At 39.2% G+C, this 22807-nt stretch overlaps 1 protein-coding gene across 1 annotated transcript; it reads right to left on the reverse strand.

Moving 5' to 3' along the window:
• Positions 1-18449: 18449 nt before the first annotated feature.
• Positions 18450-22410, reverse strand: NPS (neuropeptide S). Its single transcript, XM_034777196.1, has 3 exons — positions 22288-22410; positions 22092-22173; positions 18450-19638 (listed from the first exon to the last, which is right to left on the reverse strand). The coding sequence occupies exons 1-3, from the start codon at positions 22293-22295 to the stop codon at positions 19462-19464; spliced, it is 267 nt and encodes an 88-aa protein (XP_034633087.1). The 5' UTR covers positions 22296-22410; the 3' UTR covers positions 18450-19461.
• Between the last annotated feature and the right edge of the window lie 397 nt (positions 22411-22807).

A 22807-nucleotide genomic window follows, 5' to 3' on the forward strand; every position in this document is an offset into this window, starting at 1 on the left:
TTTTTCCAGCCCCCTTTTACTGGCTTTATATATTGATTTTACAGGGCAATCTTTTATGCTATCGCTTTTTCAAATACATTTTAACTTGTCTTTATTATGATGTGGAGCACCTTGAGCACTTTGCCAGGCTGGGGAAGAGGAGCAAAATGCTTTCTAAATAAAATTATGCTATTTTTTTTTATAAAACAGACCACAATTCTGCAAGTATATTCTCTGAAATATCACATTTGCATGATCTTTGTATAGCCAGAAGGGCACACAGTTTAAAAAATGTAAAACATGTTAACTATTCACATTTGAATAGCCAACTCTAGAGGCTGCATGATTTCCCAGCAGGAAATGGAGTGAGTTAATGCAATGCAGTTCTTTCCTGACATTGCAGGGTATTAAACTAGAGGTGGCTAAAGGTGACTGGTCTACAGCTATGATTTTTGTGATGACTTTTTTCCAATACTCACTTCAAGAAATGTTTTCAAATCTAAGGGGAAAAAAGTGGGGGAAAAAAGGTGTCAGAGACCAAAAATGAACAAAGTTGCCTCAAAATGTGCAGAAAATGTATTTCTGAATCAGAGACTAAAAATGCCTCAGTCATAAAGCCATAAACCATCTATAATGCCATTTCAGCATTCAAAGGGATAATATGCATATATCAAGGCTGAGGTGCTATTAGCTTCCAACTTTTTTAGGATGGCATTTATCTTTATGTCAAAAATAATTATGGAATACTAACCTGCATCAACTTCAACCTTACTCAATGGCCTTCATAATTTAAAAAGCTAAGCGCTCGTTCATGAAAATAAGGAAAGGATAAAATATGTGAACAATACAGATTTTAAGTCTCTGATAAAATTTTTAGTTATAAGTATTCAGTACAAAACAGGTTACAAAACAGACATTGCTGAGGGTTCCCACTTCAGCCTTTTCTCTCTCCTCTGTTTTCTTCTCTATAAACCTTCTTTCTCACCATTCCAGACATGTATCCATTTCCATTATTATTTGCATTACTGTAGCACTTAGGTGTCCAAGCTAAGTTCAGTGCCCCACTGTGTTAGGCAACATACAAACTCAGGCTATGTCCACATTTTCACATTTCCCTGGGTACTTGCCCATGTACTGCAGCATGTACCCCATGCCTGTGCCAAGTATCTATATATTCCGAGCAGGGAACAGATAATTGCTGTGCACAGACATATACTCACATCCATACTACCCCTTTTCAGTATGGGATGGTAATGCTACCATTTCAGAGGGAGTATCCCAGAATCCAGGAGACACTCTGGGAACCACCTTGCTGTGAATTGCTGGTACCGTATGCTGCCTTCATGCATTTGATGATGGCAGCTCCTGCTTATCTGTCCCTTCTGCCAAACTGCATGGGAGACATGGAGCTGGTCCAGGAAGAAGAGATTCTGCTCCTGCTTGCTGGACAGATGTTCATGCAGTGCAGTACCAGATACTGGATGGAATCAGTCCCAAGAGATTTCAGATAATGAAGACATCTGACCCACAGAGGGAATGAAAATCCACTTGGGTCCCATGAACTGATGTGTTGAGCATCAGGATCAAATGATATGCCCATCGGTGGACTGCTGCGTCTGGTCCCAGAGAATCTGCAGGGTGTAGTGGGACCACATCATCTTGGAACTCTGTCATGATGATCAGTGGCTACAGAACTTCAGAATGAGGAAGCAGACCTTCTTTGACTTGTGCATGGTGCTTCTAGCACCAGACCACTTGATTCTGGAAACCCATGCCAGTGCAGAAATGGGTGGCTATTGCCCTTTGGAAGCTGGCAATGCCTCACAGCTACTGGTCATCTGCTAACAGTTTCGGGTTAGGAAGTCAGCTGTTGGACAGGTGGTGTACACCAATGTGACCAATGCAATTAGGATTATTGTGGCATGCTGTGGTTTGCACAATGTATGTGAGGCTAGATGGGAATACTTCCACAGTGAGTAAGTACAAACCAGATCTGATTTTTCAAAGCCTGTGCAGGCAAATGGATCCCACCCATTGCATGCAGCTCCTGGGTCCCGGCAGGCCAGAACATTTCCTCATGCTCTGTGCTCATACATCACAGACCAATAGGGAGCCACAAGTTTGTGCACAACCACCAGTAGCCTGATTCTTTAATGGTTAATAATTGTATAAAGTATGTTCTTGTGGTTAGGACACTGCACTGGGACTCAGGATGTCCAATTCCTTTGCTTGCTTATTTAGTTGTAGGCTATTCAGAATAGGGCCTTGGAGGATGATTGATACCCATGACCTGGTACATGCCCCTTGCCCAGGTCCACACTTCACTATAGAATGGGTATGGACCATGCCACAGCAGAGCCATGCACGTACTCACATCTCTCATGCATGCTAACTTTCACGCACAAGACTGTCCTTCAGGATCGTTCTTCAGTGCTTCAGGTGTGGCCACTAGGAGGGGTATGGCACAACAATGTACATATAACTATGTACAGTCACAAGTGTAGACACACCCTCGCACTAAAAGACAGGCCCTATTCTGAATAGCCTACAACTAAATAAGCAAGCAAAGGATAAGCTCTATTTTACAAATGAGAAACTGGGGCACAGAGCTATTAAGTGATTTGCCTAAGGCCACACAGGAAGCTTGTGATAGTATTAGGAATTGGACATCCTGAGTCCCAGTGCAGTGTCCTAACCACAAGAACATACTTCCAAGGATTCAACGCTACCTTAATGAATGTTGACTGTTTTAGGAGTGGTATCTCACTTAGTCAAGAGACACTTAAATCTCACTGTCAGGTGTCACTCTGTCCTGTAATTTGTATGACTATCAATGTCATTTTAATAGAAAGGAAGTAAGCCAAATTAATTGGAGTCCATAGAGGTGAAGCTCTTTATACCTGTGCTGCATTTGGCTCAGTATTTATTCAGAACATGCCCTAAGAACTGCAACTTTTTGTCTTTATTTCAGAGATACAATGCCTTTGATTCTCTGCTGTTACATCTATCATGCAGGAAAAGTGACCCAATTTCTTTTTTTACATTATTCTATTTGCATAGAATAGATTTGGAGCTCAATTCTATAGCTCTGTAGCACTAGTTTTATGCCAATGCAATGCCATGGCATAAAACTGCTGTCACAGAAGACAGAATCAGACCCTCTCTCTCCAGCATATGACTTGATGTTGGGTGAGAGTCAGTTTTTATTTGTTATATTAAACTAGATTTTTTTGGAAGATCTGAGATTTTAAATGCAGCGCATAGAAAACAGCTTTCTAAACATTCTAACATAGGGGTACTCCCCAAACAATAATTGATTCTATTTATCTTTAGTAGTTTTGCTTACCTAGTCACTCCCAAAAGCATTTATCTATAGGAATCATTGCAACTGTCTACTTTTGTCTTTAACGAGGCATAAAGTAAAATATAAAATTACCCTTGGGTCACCATTAAAAAGTCAGCATATACCAAGTTTCTGAAATGCTATTGTTGTAAATGTTGGTAAATGCTGACTTTTTAATGGTAACCAATATATGAGTCTTGTATAGTCCTAATGAGACTGCATTTTTTCCCTTCATGCTTTGTATAATGTGTAATTCTTGTGTGAGTCAGAAGGAAATAGACTATTGGAATGGAACTTCTAAAGTACAGTAAAGATGTGCTGTTGAAGGGGCAGATTCTGATATCCTTACTCACACAGAGTAGCAGTTTACTCCTGGAATGGTTCCATTGACTTCATTGTGACTGTTCAAGGAGCAAGATACAACTCAACATGAGTAAGTGTGTCACAGGCCCAAGAAATTAAACAATTAAAACGTCAATTGGCCGTGCGTTCGGTCCAGGTGGCAAGCCTCACGGGGGATGAATCTGGTAACCCTTTGAGGGCTGACTTTAATCTCTCCCTTTGTAAAAATCCTCAATTTGGGGCAAAACCTTGTTGCACCCCTATAGCAGCTCTCAATAAAACCAAAAAAAGGTCCAGCAAATAAAAAAAGAAAAGGTCATATGTACGGCACCCCCAACTACAAAAAAAGCACCCCGTGGGGTAATTACAAAAAGGAAAGGGACCAGAAGGGGTGGAGGCTAATTAAAAAGCCCACCCTCCTTGCTAAATTTATAATAAAACAAAGCCTATGCCCATAAAAAAACCCAATTCAACAAAAAAGCAAAATCAAGCCCAGCCAAACAAAAAACAAACAAAAAAAATAAAAAACAAATTAAAAGCCCTAAAAACATAACAAAAATAAAAAAATACAAGCATAAAAAATTTAAATCCCTAAAACAATACTTAAAGTAATAAAATCTAAATTAATTAAAATATCATTTTAAAAATAAACAAATAATTAAAAAAAATAATTAACTCTGCAAAAACTAAAAAAAAAATAAGCATTTAAACATTATAAAAATATATATTTTTTAATTCTTAATTTCTTTGCAGCTATTCTAAAAAAAAAAGCCCTTCCCCACCCCCAAAATCTATAAATAATGCAAGCAAAAAACCTATCTAGTAAAAATCATTAAACTATAAACAATTTAATAATCAAATTTACTAAAAAAACATAAAGGGGTTCTATTAAAACTTAACTGCCCCAAATACATAAAAAATATAATCTATATACAGCTATATAAAAACAAAACAATATAAAAATATGCATTTCCCCAAAAACATATACAATATCTATTATAAATTTTTTTACAAAAATGCAAACCTACCATGCTACTTAATTAAAATCCTATAATAGCTCCAAAAAAAGCCACCATAGGTTATGTTTTCCTTTTCAAATCGCTATATCTTTTAAACCCAGGTCTGAAGAGTATTAGCATATATAACATTAAACATATAGACTGAAATTCTGACTTATTGAAGACAATGGCAAAACACCCACTGACTTCAGTGGGGCCAGGATTTCACCCATAACATAATGCCTATCATAGAATATCGAAAAAATTGTAATACAGTAGGACAAGTGGCATCCTTGTAATATATATAATCATACTGAGCAATACCTATTCACGCATAAAGTCTGCATATCAATGAGGTAAATATTTTCCTAGTAGCATTTAATCATGTCAAGGGTAATAGCACTCAATCATACAGCCCTACATGTACTACAGATTGCAGTAGCTATAAATTCACTATGGGATTATTGCCAAGATATTCAAACCATGAAGAAAAAAGAGTCAAAATTAGGATATATATTAGGTAAAATATTCAGGTAGGTAAACATTGATTAAACCCCACCCCCTGTTTTTCCTTTTACTGGGTCTAATCCCATATGGCTGTTGTCCATTGATCTATACTGAGTGGAAAGAGATACAGTATTTGAAGAATGTGCTGTGAGGAGAGAGATAACTTGTACTGTGTTATACACTTGATTTAATTCTGACAACTTAGTGGAGATAAATGCAGGTCACTTCATAACTAAAGTATATAAACAACACCTTAATTACTGATCAGAGGGAGTGATTTGCAAGGTTTGAATACTGACATATACAAACCGACATCGCACACTGCAGACAAAAGAGCAAAATACAAGCGATTCCTAACTGTAGCTGAGAAATACTCATCCCGCAGTACTTCCACATGTTTCTTTTCTCAGATTTGAATAATGTACTGCGCAATGAGCTGACAATAGCACATCACACAACATCCTGAGCTCAAAGCCACAGCTTTGCAGCAGAGGTTAGAGAGAGAGAGAGAGAGCAGTTGTTACAAAAATGGAGATCCTGGCTGGAATTTTTAAAAGTGCATAAGTGACTTGGGAATACAAACTCCATTGTCTTTCAATGGGAATTGTGCTGTGAAGTCACTTGCATCTACAGTGCAATAAAAGACCCGTGGTACTGCTGTGGCTGGCCCAAGTCATCTGACTTGGGTTCAGGCTATGGGGCTAAAAATTGCTGTGTAGATGTTTGGGCTCAGATGTGTGTTCTTATTCATCCTCCTGGTTGAGGGTTGGGCCCAAGCAGGAACATGTGTATCCTGTAGATGACTGCATGGCAGTGCAGATGATGTTGACAGGAGGGCTTCGGCTTTCTGCAGCATGGGCTGCTGCTCTGGGAAGGAAGTCTGATGAAAAGAGGTAGGGTCCATCTGATCAAGAAGGGGAAATGCACTGGATCATCAACCAAGTGAGGAGGGCTTTAAACGATGTTCACAAGGGACAGGTGAAAAAAGCCCACAGGTAAGCATGAAAAAGGTGACTTTAACATTTTGGGGAGATCTTGGAATATTACAATAGGGCCATAGAAGCAACAAGAAGGAAAACAGGGGGGGAATCTGTTCAACTTCTTAGATGTCGCTACACAAATGCAAGGAGTAGGGGGAATAAACAGGAAAAACCAGAAGTATTAGTACATTAATTAAATTATGACTTAATTGGTATCTCTGCGACTTGATGGGATCAATCTCATGACTGGAATATTGGCATAGAGAAATGTAGCTTGTTCAGGAAAGACAGACAGGAACATAAGAACAGCCATACTGGGTCAGACCAAAGGTCCATCTAGCCCAGTATCCTGTCTTCTGACAGTGGCCAATGCCAGGTGCCCCAGAGGGAATGAACAGACAAGATAATCATTAAGTGATCCATTCCCTGTCGCCCATTCCCAGCTTCTGACAAACAGAGGCTCGGGACACCATCTTGGCTAATAGCCATTGATGGACCTATCCTCCATGAACTTATCTAGTTCTTTTTTGAACTAGAAAAAAAGGAAAAAAGGGAGGAGGTGTTACATGACACATCAAGAATATATATACTTGTTCTGAGGTCCAGAAGGAGGTGAGAAACAGTTAAAAGTTTCTAGGTAAAGACAAAAGAGGAAAAATAGGGGTGCCATTACAATAGGGGATCTACTATAGACCATCAAATCAGGAAAAGGAAGTGGATGAGGCATTGCTAGAACAAATAATGGAAATATCCAAAACACAAGATCTAATAGTAATGGGGGACTTTAACTACCCAAACATCTGTTGGAAAAATAATATGCCAAAACATAGAATTTCCAGTTAGTTCTTGGAATATATTGGGAACATATTTTTGTTTCAGAAAATGGAGAAAGTAACCATGGGGACAGCCATTTTAGACTTGATTCTGACCAACAGGGAGGAATTGGTTGGAACTTGGGAATCTGAAGGTATAAGGCAATTTGGGTGAAAGTGATCATGAAATGATAGATTTAATTATTCTAAGGAAAGGAAAAAATGAGCACAGCAGAATAAAGACAAAGGACTTTGAAAAATCAGACTTGAACAAACTCAGAAAACTTGTAGGTTAGGTCCCATGAGAAAATATCTAAGGGATAAAAAAAGTTCAGGAGGGTTGTCTGTTTCTCACGGAGACAATACTAAAGGCATAACTGCAAACTATCCTGATGCAAAGGAAAGATAGGAAGAATAGTAGTAAGAGGCCAATACAGCTGCATTCGGAGTGCTTTAATTACCTTAAAATCAAAAAGGAACCTTACAAAATGTGGAAACATGGATGAATTGCTAAGAAGGAATACCAAAGAATAGCACCAAGCATGAAGGGACAAAAATCAGAAAGGCTAAGATATAAAATCAGTTACAACTAGCAAGGTACATAAAAGTAGGATTACCATATTTAAGGTTTTAAAAAGGAGGACACTCCATGGGGCCCTGGCCCTGCCCCAGCCCTGCCCCGCCCCAACTCCGCCCCCTCCCCTGAGCACCCCGCATTCCCCCTCTTCCCTCCCAGCCACACAAAACAGCTGCCCGAGCGCTACTGCCGGGCACCCCCAGACCTCCAGACCCACTGCGCCCCCGGCCGAGCGCTTCCCCAGCGCAGCCGGGGGAGCCCGGGAGGGGAAGCACCTGGCCGGGGGTGCAGGGTCTGGAGGTCTGGGGGCTGCCCGGCAAACCGTGAAGCCGGTAGCGCTCGGGCAGCTCGGCTCTTCAGCTGCACAGAGCTGAGGTGTCTGGAGGGAGCAGCAGCAGCTGCCACCGCAGCGGGGAATCCTCCTGCAGCTCGCAGCCTGCCAGAGCCGCTCAGGTAAGCAGGGGACTGGGGCAGGGATACCGGCATTTTCCCGGACATGTTCGGCTTTTTGGCAATTCCCCCCGGACGGGGATTTGAGAACCAAAAAGCCAGACATGTCCGGGAAAATAAGAAGGCAATAAGAAGAAGTTACCTAAATACAATAGGAGCAAGCAAAAAATGAAGGAAAGTGTAGGTCCTCTACTTAGTGGGGAAAGAGAGCTAAGAATGTATAACATCAAGAAGACTCCAATGTTTAATGCCTACTTTCCTTCAGTCTCCACTAAAAAGGCTAATGATGACCAATTAATGCTACCAACACAATTAATGTTAACAGAAAGAGGGAAGGGATGCAAGCCAAAATAGGGAAAGAACAGGTTAAAGAATATTTCGATAAGTTAGACGTATTCAAGTTGTCAGGACATGATGAAATTCACCATAGGGTACTTACGTATCTAGCTGCAGCAATATCAAAACTGTTAGCAATTATCTTTGAGGACTCATGGAGGACAGGTGAGGTTCCAGAGGACTGGAGAAGAGCTAAAATAGTACCTATCTTCAAAAGGTGAACAAAGAGGAACCAGGAAATTATAGACCAGTAAGTCTAACTTCAATATTTGGAAAGATACTGGAACAAATGATTGAACAAACAATTTGTAAGCATCTAGAGGATAACAGGGTTATAAGGAATAGCCAGCATGGCTTTGTCAAGAAAAAATCATGCCAGACCAACCTAATTTCCTTCTTTAATGGGATTGCTGGCCTAATGGATGTGATGAAGCAGTAGATGTGATATATCTTCATTTTACTAAGTTTTTTTGACACAGTCCCACATGACATTCTCAAAAACAAACTATGGAAATGTGGTCTAGATGAAATTACTATAAGGTGAGTGCAAAATTGGTTACACAAAGAGTAGTTACTAATATTTCACTGTGAGACTGGGAGGGCGCATCTAGTGGGGTCCCACAAGCTTCAGTCCCGGGTCTGGTACTATTCAATATTTTTAATTAATGACTTAGATAATGGAGAAGAGAGTATGCTTATAAAATTTGAAGATGACACCAAACTGGGTAGGGTTGCAAGCACTTTAGAGGACAGGATTATAATTCAAAATTACCTTGATAGATTGGCGAACTGGTCTGAAATCAATGAGATGAAATTTAATAAAGACAAGTGCAAAGTATTTCACTTAGGAAGGAAAAATCAATAGCACAAATACAAAATGGAGAATAACTGGCTAGGTGATAGTACTGCTAAAAGGGATCTGGGGGTTATAGTGGATCATAACTGAATGAGAGTCAACAATGTCATGCAGTTATAAAAAAAGGCTACTATCTTTCTTGGGTGTATTAACAGGAATGTCATATATAAGACAGGAAGTAATTGTCCCACCTTGCTCAACACTGATGAAGCCTCAGATGGAGTACATTGTCCAGTTCTGGGTGTCACACTTCAGGATAGATGTGGACAAATTAGAGATAGTCCAGAGGAGAGCAACAAAAATGATAAACAGAGGAAAGGTTAAAAAAACTGGACGTATTTAGTCTTGAAAAAAAAACCCTGAGGGGGACCTGATAGTCTTCAAATATGTTAAGGCCTCTTATAAATAGGATGGTGATTTTCTGTTCTCCATGTTCACTGGAGGTAGGATAAGAGGCAATGGGCTTAATCTGCAGCAAGAGAGAGTTAGATTTTTTTCCCTAATAACTAACCTAACTATAAAGGTAGCTAAGCTCTCAAACAAACTTCAAGGGAGGTTGGAATCCCCATTACTGGAAATTTTGAAGCACAAGATAGACAACTATCTGGGATGGATGGTCTAGGTTTACTTGGTCCTGCTTCGGTGCAGGGGTATGGAGTAGATGACTTCTTGAGGTCCCTTTGAGCCCTACATTTCTGTGATTCTTTGATAAAACTAGAACACCTGTAATTCTGCTGTACCTCTTAAGGGTGGCAATCACAATCCAATATTGTTCTGCAGACATTGGCCATAACATATTGCGATAGCCAACAGTTGGCACCTCTTTTGATGCCAAGAGATGAAGTCCAGTCAATAATAAGCAATTGGAACTTGTCTCTTTGATTGACATGTTGGTTCTTTATGTTGTACTGAATTCCAGCCAGTTCCAATTGCTGCCTAATTGTGTGAATGACTTAACACCCTAACTGACATGCCATGGTGTCTAGCACAACAATAATTTTACCACATTTTGAATGTGAAAATGAATTTACAACTGTGAAACATGAAATGGAAGTGGCATTTCACAGGGTACACTTTGCTAGGCATCACTGAGCAATAAAAAATATGCTTGTGACTGCGCTGCTCCTGTGATCCAGGAAGTTAACAAGCTTCACGTTGCCAGCAGAAGGGAATAATTTGCAGACCTGGCTAAAACTAAAACATAAAGAAACAGCATAATGAAATACATCACTTGTCATAACGCTGGGGAGCTGGAAAGCAGGCTTAAACAGAGAGATCCTCACAGAGCAGCCAGTTCTAGTGGGGTGACTATTTCATCATGGCCTCTAGCCTACAGAAAAATTATTTCAGGCAGAGGACATTTATTTGTGTTCAGAAATGTAGGACACATCCCTACAAAGCTTCACATACCTTCAAACTGGGAATACTTGATGATTTGGGATTGGACCCAATTACATTGATGATGTGCCCATGCATTTATCCACACTTGGCAAAGGTGCCATAATTGCTACTATTTTCCCCTTATTTTATATATACATTGACACATTTAAGAATTTCATAAACTGAAAGATGAGTGTACATTATTGGATCATATAAACCAACATAGAAATAAGCCACTCCAGGGTTTACATTATAGGCTATTGGTGCATTGAAAGTGAACCTTCAAGCAATCAAGTGCATCAACGGATTATGAAAACCCTGATTCAGAAAAGCATTTCTATTCAGGATTGCACTTAAGCACATGCTTAGGGGCTACTGAAGTCAATCAGACTTAAGCATGCATTTAAGGGGATCCCTGTAAACCTTGTACACACCCTGAGCCCTCTGCCAGTCGGCACCAAGGGGTCCCTGGGTCACAGGCACCCCAGTGTTATAAGACAGCAAATACTAGATAGCAGAATTTTAATTTGTTCAGTATATTATATTTTCTCTGTCAGCAAAATATATTCTCAGTTTATTCATCCTCATTTAAACACACCATCTTATAATAGGACAAAAACCTCTCCTGTTTTAGAAAAAAATGCAATGCCTAACCTGTAATGTATTAGACATAAACTCTAAATATAGTTAAGTATTTTGTCAGACCTATAAAAAGTGTACCTTTGAAACTTTTTTCTTTCCCAACACTATTTAAATGTGTAATTACACAACTCATCAATGACGCATCAGATAAACACTTCACTATTAGAAATGTTTTTCACAATGAATCATTTAAGTGCTAGAACCCACAGTAAGTTAAATTTCGATTTACTTCATAATTCAGACTCTTAATAGTTGTGTTGGCTTCTTTCTGCACTATGATTTTTATCTTTATTTTATTATGATAATGACAACAACTAATATACTCTCTCACATCTGTCTTGTTCTTTCCTGAGGTCAAAATGATATTTAGACCTAAATGTGGCAAGATATTTTTCCTTATTATGCTTAGAGTATTTTATTGTACTAAATTAACCATCTATATGCATGTAACAGGGTAGCTGGCCCATTAAATGAAACTGGGCTCAGCTCTCCTGTTCCAGTCTAGGTGCTCCTAGTAGGTCGAATAAAGGGGGTGGGCAGCACCTGGGGGCTATAAAAGGTCTAGTGCCTGGGAAAGTCAGAGCAGACTGAGTCACTCAGGAGAAAGCAGGAAATGAGAACTGCTAGAGGCAGAAGGTGGCTCCTGGGAGAAGGTTGAAGGGAGGAGAGCAGCAAGAAGGGTTTGCTGGCTGGCATCCCCAAGCCAGAGAAACAGGGCCGTAGGACTGAAGGCAGGAAGAGCAGCCACCGAAAGAGATGGCTGCTGGCTGTAAGCTGGCGCACCAGCACTAAGGGCCAGAGATGGCTGAAGGAAGGAAGAGAAGCAGAGGAGCTTATATACCCTTGCTAGAGATTTGTACCCTGAGGAACAGTGAGAGGGCTATGGGGAGGGAGGGATGCTCTCCTGGCAAGAATGCTCCCAGCAAAGAGGCTACAAGAGTTCCCACTTGAAAGAGTGGGGTTGCACCCCAGCCGGAAGGGCTGGGGTTGCTGTCCTGGCAGAGGTACAGAGGTGTGGCAGAAGACTCCAGATATGGTGAGAACGAAACTGGGTTTTAAGGACCACATGCACTGGGCATGATTTGGACTTTTATTATTGACTGCACTATTTTTTGTTAATAAACTACACTTCTACCCCGATATAACGTGACCCGATATAACATGAATTCAAATATAACGCGGCCTCCCGGGGGGAGGGGGGACTGCACGCTACAGCGGATCAAAGCAAGTTTGATATAACGCGGTTTCTCCTATAATGCCGTAAGATTTTTTGGCTCCCGAGAACAGCTTTATATCGGGGTAGAGGTGTATGTTAATAGACTAAAGGAAAAAATGGCCTAGAGTTAGTGGGGACCTAAGAGGGAAACTGAGGTAAGGGGCTACTTGTAGGGTTGCCCCGAGGCCCTGAGGGAGCACCTGCAAATAATAGCAAATTAGGAGGCCTAAACAGGAAAAAACTCATGTCTTTAATGTATGCTTGGTAATCATAAAACTCCGTATCTGTATGTCATTACAATAACTAATTTTCAATCTTGCAGGTAAATAATGTGCCATTACATCAGGTTATCTAATTGCCTTTATGTCAATAAAGTGTGAAAAAAATATTAATTCCACCAACTGGCATCTGGCGGATTTCACTTGTTTATATTTTATTGGATTTATTCTTTTCATATAAAGCTAGTACTGAACATCAGCCACCTCGTACTATGGCATTGCTCCGCTTAGATATCTTTATTAGGGGACGTTGTAACACCAGACAACATTTAATAATATGCATAGTTCTTTGCAAAGAGATTATTACACTGATGGGTAGTCAAAATTTTACCAAGAAGCTTCCTCAAAAATATTTTTCCTCAGTAAAGCTGGTTGGAAAGTGCGGCTTTTTCCCCATTGAAAATGTCTGCCTCATCTTCCTGTTCTTCTTTGTGGGCTGCGTTCTCAGGTCAGATTACATCCTGCATGATGCACCAGTCTCCTGCTTTGCTGAGTCATCACAGTGCATCCTGGGAGTAGCCTGACTGCAGTGCATCCAGGGAGAGAGTGTCCTGCTGGGGAACCCAGCGTATAGAAGAGAATGGAGACACCAGGCACCCACGCTACAGTTCACATGAAACACAGCAGTGCTATCTCTAAACTGAACATTTTTGGTTTTCTAGTGATGCCAAAAAGTTGAAATTTTTCATGGAGAGCAAACACCTCACAAAAAATTTCTGTCGAAAAGCAGCTTGGACAGAAAATTTTTGAGCAGCTGTTTTCCTGAGAGAGTGATTTGTGTGACAGTCCATAGGTAAAACAGTCTTTCACCTTCCGTTCCATATTAATAGCTGTCAATTCCAAACTCTTCCACCCATCCCTCAGAAAAAACATCAATCCCATACTCTTCTACTCCGCCTGCCATAAAACCCATCAGTCCCAGCACAGTGTGCAGAGCATCATTTAAAGTATGTGTGTGGGGGGCATAGATTCCCCCACACACTGTGCCTGAGCCTCCTCTTCCCTTCTCAGGTGTCCCCCTACTAGCCCCCTGGCCCATGAGCTCCTACACCCATCCCCTCCCAGGAGCCTCAGCCCTACTGTCCTCTCTCGGAAGCTCCTGCCTTGCCCACCCCCACTCCTTACCTTACTCTGTCCCTCTTCCCAGCCAGTCTGCAGCACTGAGCGGAGCTGCCGCAGTTTCAGCTGTCAGCAGGTGAGGATGCAGCACACTGTGCAAGCAGAGCAGGACCCAGGTGCTGGCTGCAGCATGCTCCTGGCCACAGTGTGTGTGGTTGCTAGTTACAAGATTGCAGCACAAGAGGCTGCATGTGTGTGCAGCAAAACCCCTGACAAATAACACACTTGATCAGCAACTGACCAGAATAGAAAACTGGCCAGACTGGTCAAAACACAGCCAAGTAACAATCCTGTTTTCCATATTCCTCTTTGAAAGTGGGCAGGCCATGGCCAGGTGGCCTTACCCCAGCTCACAGTCTATGAGTTTCAGACTTTACCCTCACTCCTCTGAAAAAAACCCCATAAATCTCAGACACTTCCCGCCTACTTATTAGAAAAATTCATCAATTCCAGTCTCTTCCCTCCTTCCTCCATATACCCATCAATTCAATTTATTTATTCCCTTGCTTAATTTCTTACACTTATCCTGCCTATTTCATTAATCCTTTCATCTCCACCGCAAATTCCACCATGCTTTCCCCATCCCACTACCTCCTGGAAGCTTCCCTAGTTATCTACCTTGCAGCTATTCCTCATAGCAGCAATGGTGGCAGGCTGGTGGGAAACCTTTAGCCTCTTCTGGCAGTGATGGTGGAAGCTGGGTCATCCTGTGGCCTCTGGCTATGTGGTGGCTGGTCACATATGTAGCATGAACCTCTAGCGTAGGCAGGTTGGAAAATGGGCTTCCTTTGGTTCTTGAGGTGGATAGATCTTCTCCTACGGTCTTTTCTAGCTAGTGAGATAAGGGAAAGGTCTCACCTGGGCATAGTGGATGGAGGGTACAGGGATACTATGATGCCAGTACTTTAAACCCTGGGCTGGGGTTCAGCAGGTAGGCCTCAGCTTGGGGAGAGACAAGCTGTGGTAGGCTGCAGTATCTTAGCCTTGTCTCCTCTCCAATGCCTTCTCATATGATGTTGGAGCAACCAGAGAGTGGAATTCAGGGACTACATGGTGTGTTTCCTTCAGTCCTTCCTACATTCATGTACACCTAGCAGCATTGGTGACAATGCAGTTTTCCTTGTGTCTTCAGCTGTGGCTGAAGCAATAGCAGATGCTACCTACAGCTCAGCAGAGGCCTGAGTGAGCAGCAGCCACCTCAGTCCCATCCTCAAAGAGGACTGAAAACAGTACCAAGCAGGGCGGTTGGTAGTATTTTTGGACACACCTTTGAAACAAACACAGCCTTTCCCTGTCCACCATGACCACATGGTTGTGCACGAGGCCAGCTTACACATTTTGGGGGCAGTTAGTGAGAAGAGTCTTTGGGATACACTGAAAATCTAACCGACTCCTTCTGCATTCAAAGAATGTGTGTCTGGAGGCAAGGGAAAGGGGAATCTCTTTGTGCCCCTATCACCCGCAAGCCTCCTGCTATATAAATGGTACCCAGCTGCTTGTTCCTTTCAAACGTAGTGATCTGTTATATCGGCTTATGTCAATATACGTTTTCCTGGCTAACTTCTCAAGAAAAAGAATTAGAAAGGCTGAGATTCTCCTTCATGGGGCTCCAGACTCACACAAGAGGTGGGTCTTAAGAGGTGATCTTATCTTCACGGCACACCCCAGAATAGTTTTTCTTGTCCTGCTGGGGAAGTCTCGTACATGGCAGTAGCCCAGGCCTGCAGTAGTTAGGGAAGCCATGATGAAATCTTTGATGTACCACGATGTTGATGCAGTGTCCGCATAACAGCCCCCCGTGAATGCACAGACTGGCTCCCATGTATCATAGTAGCCTGAGAAACCACATATTAATCCAGAATTCTTGAGTTACTTTGAGAGACGAGGTGGGTAAGGTAATAGCTGTTACTGGACAAATTTTGTACATTCCTCTTATGTGCTATGGCTCATAGGCACTTATATATAATTCGTGATTCTACATGTTTTTATTACTATTACTATTAGTGGGTTTTTGTTTGCAAATCTAGCCTATGAAATTTACTAGCTCTTTGGGGTCAGCACCACCATTTCCTAGCTGTTTATACAGCTCATAGCATAATGGGCCCAAATGTAGTTGTGGTCTTAAAGTACTACTGCAATATAAATGTTAAACAGTAATAATAATAATTACACCCGAGGAGTGCTTCCACAGGCCATAGTTCATTTGCAGGTTGAGATTTACAAGACTTTTAAAATACAGCTGTTTATCTGTCCAAAAATTTTGGAGCAAAATAAATTAAATACCCTCATAGGCCAGAGATTCTGCATACAGTATTTAAAGAGAGTAAATTTGAGTGTCTTTTTAAAAGAGTGGATTATAGCATCCAGTAAAGAGAAAAGAATAATAATATTTATTTAAAGGCTTTTAAGATCCATCACCATAGGGTCTGAATGTCTTAATAAATTTATCTTCCCCCACACCCAAGGATGTAGGTCAATATTATTGTACCCATTTTACAGGTGTGTAAACAGGCACACAACAAAAATCAGTGATATTGTTTGCCCAAGGTGACACTAGATGTCTGTAGCAGAGTTGGAACTAGAACTCACATCCTCTGAATCCCAGTCCAGTGCTTTATCTTAGAAGAAGACTATCCCTTCTCTTGCTTAGCACCTATGAATCACTTTTCGTCTTCAAAGTACTGTAAAAATCAATTAATCCTGACTGCAGATTTGAGATAGCTGGATAAACGTAATTACTTATTTTACAGATGGGGAAACTGAGAAGAAGTGAAGGGACTTATCTGAGGCTACAGAAAGAGTCACTGTTAATAGCTGGGATTGATCTCAGGCATTCCTGGCTCCCTCTATTGTGCTCCAATCCCTAGATCACACCTCTCTTTCTCTCTCTCTCATGTTTGCAAGAATAACTAATCAACAGTGCAAGTGAATGAAATGTTTTGTTACAGAATAATGAAAAAGTATTGAGGGCAATGTAATTTCTTTTTATACTTTAATGATGCTATAGGCCAAAATTTCTGCATCCTTCAATATTGGTATTTGTGCATTGAAAACGTAGCCCTATATATCATATTTTCAGGATAAGAAATCTCTTTATCAAGTGGACTATGACTGTATAGGCAAATGGAGCAAACATTAACGTGCTTAGCAATATCATCACCACAGTCTGACATCCTTATTTTCTGACAGAGGTCACTATGGTTACTCTATGTTCCTTCAAAAAAAATCTACCTTTAAAGCATAGAAAGGATTTTAGCATTCCTATAAAAGACAGCATCAGCAATGAGAGATTTGAGTGTGCAGTGAATGCAAGATCAGACAACAGATGGCAGAGCCACTTGTGTAATTTAGTTGGATACCGGGCATTTTTCAGGCTTTATATCACTCAGGCTTTATATTGTCATTTAGGTGAATACTGGGCAGAATGTCACTTAAAAGTGATTTAGGCACTTTGGCGTCTAAGTCTCATTGACTTTCAATGAGACATAAGATCCTAAGTGATTAAGTGATTTTTGAAAGTGGAATGTAGCTATCTAAGGCACTTAGATTTTGTGATTAGGCTTGGACAGACTAGATTTTTATGTTAAATGTTGGTAAACTTCAATTTCACCCATACACACATAACCCAATGAAAAAATATTTCTAATGATAATAATTGAAATGTACAGGTAGGCAAAGTAAGAAAAATGCTGCTTGAGAACTTACTATGGTTTAAGGATATTTGCTTTGCATATTTTGACATGTTGATAATTTGTGTTTTAATGGTTATAAAGCTTTAACTTTATAAATCTCAATGTTTACTGACATTAAATAATTATCTAACCCATCCCCTTAATTTCTCACAACTGTGAACATTTAAAGCAATAAAAATTGAAGAAAAAAAAAAAACTCTGATTAAAATCAAATTCTGCCAACCCTACTTATAATGCTGAATAGGGCAACACTTTAAAAAATCTGTGCATGTATCAGGGGTAGGTCTACACAGTAAAGAAATACCTGCAGCTGGCCCATGCCAACTGACTGGGCTTGCAGAGCTTGGGGGTTGCGGGGCTGTTTCATTTCTGTGTAGACTTCTGGGTTCAAGCTGGAGCCCAAGCTCTGGGACCCTCCCACCTTGCAGGATCCTAGAGCCCAGGCTCCAGCCCGAGCCTAGATGTCTACCCAGCAATGAAATAACCCTGCAGCCAGAGCCCTTTGAGCCTAGTTGGCATGGGCCAGCTGCAGGTTTTTCTTTGCTGTGTAGCTATACCCCTAATGGCCTCTGGAGATATCTCCAGACATGCTTTAGAGAAGTCCCATAGTTGTTCTGAAATACACTAGAATCAATATGGAATTGTCCCCAGAATCGGGGAGCAGCAACCAGTTACTTTGAACTCCCCTCCACCCCCACCCCACCCACTCAGCTGCAACCAGTAGGCAATGAGCACCGCTGAGCTGAGCACTTGTATCCAATATTTTCTTAACACGAAAACAATGATTAATGACAATGTTCCTTTTGTGACAGTTCAGACAAATAAACACTGTTCCCAGTCTAATAACACCATTTCATTCTTCATAATGTTAGAAATGAGATATGTGAAATGATCCATACATTGATTTATTAATAGATTTTTTGGAATTCAAAATGCATCTGAACAAATACACATTGCTACATTTTTAAGCCAACATTCAGAGTTTGTTACATCACTTTTTGAAGGAAATGGCCACAAGGTAAAATTCACACAAATAATGTAACTCTTCAGATGACCTTTCCAGCTGACAAAATCTACAATATTTTGAGAACAAACATCTATCCAGTTACTTTACAGCAAAGAAAAAACAAAAATGGACCACTGTTCATTAGAGCACAACCATAACAGCAGAAAATAGGCAAGACCTACATTTGGCAGATATCATCAGATGTTTGTTGCCTACATTAATTGATTAATTGAAGCAAAGGGACATGCACTGCTACAGTGACTTTGAATGATTTCCCAGGACACTCCTGAAAATGAAATGCCATCTCAAGAGATTACTTCCTGCTGAAGTCATTTTAGATAACTATATTAAAAATAAATTAGAGTGTAAACATAGGGCCTGATTCTTTTTCACAAATGGCCCTTTACACCTCTAGAGCAGTGTAAAGATGTCTTAAATTACATTTTAAGACCCTCTTTATATTACCAGAGTGGTGTAAAGTGGTCTTCATGTAAATGATAATCAGGCTAATAAAGTGAAGCTATGCCCTGCATTAACCATAAGGATATCTTTTAGACCAAAGATGAGCATATGTAGGATATAATGCTGCCATCCTCAAGATCGGTTGCATGTGTGCATGCTTTCAAAGCACAGAACTATTTTTGTGTTAATCAAGAGCAATCTGATTAAATCTGTAGTCTTACAAATGGGGAATTAACCAGCTGAAAACACATTTGTATCAATACAAAACTTTATGATATTGTAACTTTGAAAACAATGCCTGTACCGAACAATTTAATCTGCTTCACTTGGCTTGCACTATTTGAAATAAACATCTGTTTACATTATGAACATGCTGATACATTTGTCTCTTTTGGTTTTATCACAGAAATGCATTGCAAATTATTTTAAGCTCACAGTTAAATGTTAGATGCTAAAGTTGAGGATACTTTCTTGAGCAGTTATTTATTATTTTGCTCTTTGAAAGGAAGTTTTTTTAATTCCTGATCCAACTCCATTGCGAAAGGACCTTTTAATGAAAGACTTCTCCAGGAAAGGTTTTAGAAAAGTCAATTCTTCACTCCCGTCCAGCTTGGCTAAGCAGCTATTCAGCAGGATGAGACAGTAATCAGATTTCCTGGACAGCTGGCAATTCAAATAAAAAGGATTATTGCTCAGAAGATTAAAAAAATATATATCACAGATCAGAAAAGCCATAATTATGGATTTGCACATTTGCTGGACTTGCCCACTGTAAAAAGCAAAGCCGAAAGACAAAAAAGTCATTTACGGTTAAAATGGCAAGGATTAACTATTATTTGTTTTGGATTAAAAGTATCCAAATTGGATGTTTTTATAGCTTTTCTGAAAATGCAAGTGGTATTTTACCTGTATAAAATTCTGATATTTCTATAGTTATATTTATGATCCGAAACATGTTATTTTCAATGCAGTACTAATGATGTTGTCTGTTGTGGCAGGTGACAGTCACTTTTCTCTAGAGCACAGTACACATTTGCCATTATAAAATAAGATTTTTCTATTAATAATGTAACAGCAATTTCACTACCATTTACATGAAATCTATTTAGTTTAAAAGATAGATAACACCAGAAATGGAAACATCAGTAATGCACAGCAGCTTTTGGGGTTTCTCTTTCACTATTACAGTTACAGTCCTGATTATGTTTCTTAATACTGACAAAAATATTTTTGATTATTTGCATTTAAGTAGTCTGGTATCTTTCTCTCCCCCTCCTCCCCTTTCTTTCTCTCACACATATACATTCAGAGCTTTTACTGTATCTTACAATTATAAAAATGTATAAAATACATACTGAGGGAGCCATAATTAGCTATATTTTCTATCCTCTCATATAGTAGTTATATAAAGCCTTTCATCCTATTACACTAGCAGTCAATAGGGGGTATCTATAGTACAATATACATACTGTATATGTCTATGTGTACATATCTTCAGATGTTTCATTAATGTTTGAGAAGTCACTAAATATAAAGCCATGAGGTGAAAATCTGGCTCCACTGAAGTCAATGGCAAAACTCCCATGGAATATTAGTATTGATCTGATAATTATTTATAATAATACCATCTAATACTTAATAATATTCTCATTAATAGATCTCTAAACACTTAACAAAAGATGGGTATTATTATTATGATTTGCCTAAGGTCACCCAGTGAGTCTGAGGCAAATTCCTAGTAACACACCCCATCCACTGCATTACACAATCTCTCTGCTTATGGTTTTCTGACAAATGGAAATTATCCATTTTTATAAAAAAAAAAAAATCTTCAAGAAGCATAAAGCAAGCAAATTCCATCTCGAGATTCTAGAGACACCACCGCAACCCATACAAGGATTTGAACTCATGGATAACAAGGTCATCATTCTGTTAATCTTATTTGAAAGTGAAAGGCATTGGGCATATATTAAACAATAAAAAAGCATTTGACATACTATATCATTGCCATAATGAGAGCTGAAATGAAATATGGCTAGTCAAATAGCTCAAAATAGGTCTAAACAATATATAATCAAAGATGAAACAGGATTAAACAGTTACGCAAATAAAACATACACACAAAAATCAGAAGACTGATTGATGAAGATTAATTCAAACTTCACATCAACATAAAAAGAAAACAGACACAAGTAGATACTATTTGTAATGGAGATAGATTTCATTAATGAAAATCTGGTGATATAAAATACATGCCTGAAAGGGGAAAAAAAAGGAATCCCAACTAAGATCCCAAGAAATAATATTCTAGTTAAAAATAAATACAGCAAAATACTTTAAATAAAACTATATCCTAACATGGAAATTGAACATTGAACTACTTAATTACTATTTGGAGCAAGACATCTAATTCAGAACATGTTTGCATAATCTTTCATGGGGCACTTTATATAAAGTTTGATATTCTACTATAGTAATTTCCCCCATCCCAGACATCAAATATTGGTATGCATTACCTTTAAAATATCCTGTTTACTTCTACTTTAGAGAACTTTATTAAAATACATAGATACATAATATGGAGAAAATATTACTATTCATTCTATAGGCTGATGTTTTTTCCCCATTGGTTCCTTTTAATAAGACAACTACAATATTGCTTAGGAGTTATCCTTCAGCATACAAACCTATTAAGAATGCCTAACAGTTACAGAACTTTACAAATAGTAACTAATAACAGTATGAAGTAAATATGTGTTGTTATTTCTATTTTACAGATGGGGAAGCTAATATAGGGAGATGAAATAGAGAGAAAGTCAGTGTCAGAGCTCAATGCTTCCCATTCTCAGTCCCAGGGCTGAAACCAATGCATACGCTGCATCCCATGCACAAAAGCATAAACACTTCATGCCTAATAGATTCTTTTAGAGAGAATCCTGTCTACCTTGCTAGCAACTAATTCTTCATAACAAGGAACATTTGATAGTAATATTTATTCTACACCTTTAACATAAAAACAAGTTTGATCAAATAGTATTTAAAAATAATCCAACTAAATTTAACTAAAATGTCTATTTAAAATAAATGAAGTAGATGATGTTCAAAGATTAGCTTACCGTAGAAGGGACAGTTGGGTAACACCCCCACAGGTGCATTGTTGAGATCCAAATAATTAAAATGAAGTTTAATCTGAACAGACTGAAAGGAAAAACGCGAATTAGTTTAATTTTTTTAAAGGAAAACTTAATATATACATACATATACACCAATACAAACTTTCCAAAGATATAATATAAAATGCAATATCTTTACCTGATCATTTTTTTCTTTCAGCACTTACATGCAATTATGCAGTTTTAGTGCCAAATTTCTCACATTTCCGATCAGTTCTTTCTTAGATGACCATTTTATACCAAGAGTTCAGGAGTGAAAATGTCATCAAATCCTATTTCAGTTTGACTGACTGGTCCTTGGTTGGCCTTTTATTCTTTTTAAATGGGAAAATGGCAAGAACACACTCTGCTGCCATTATAAAACTACCAATTGACTTCATTAAACGTGTTGCCATTAAAATGTCCTTCAAGTGAGCTTACATCCAGCCCGTATTATCATGGCACAAATGGTAAAAGGTCTCAAGATTTCCAAAAATGTATTTTAACAAGAGTTTCGTCAATTACTGTATGCTATATTAACCCTCTACAGTGTCATGCACATCTAGTAGCATACAAAAAGTAGTCAAAATGTATATTCAACTGCCAGTTCCTCAAAGCAGATTATAATTCATTGGGATCAAAAACAATAAATATTTCCAAGGACTTTTTTATCTCAGCAA

Source organism: Trachemys scripta, chromosome 7 (assembly GCF_013100865.1).
Source record: "Trachemys scripta elegans isolate TJP31775 chromosome 7, CAS_Tse_1.0, whole genome shotgun sequence".
NCBI classification, from domain to species: Eukaryota; Metazoa; Chordata; order Testudines; family Emydidae; genus Trachemys; species Trachemys scripta.

What these genes read in the sequence shown, in the direction of transcription:
- NPS (XM_034777196.1), bottom strand. An exon ending in ACCCAACTGTCCCTTCTACG is followed by an intron (nt 19,639 to 22,091) that starts GTAAGCTAATCT and finishes TTGAATTGCCAG; the next exon opens with CTGTCCAGGAAATCTGATTA.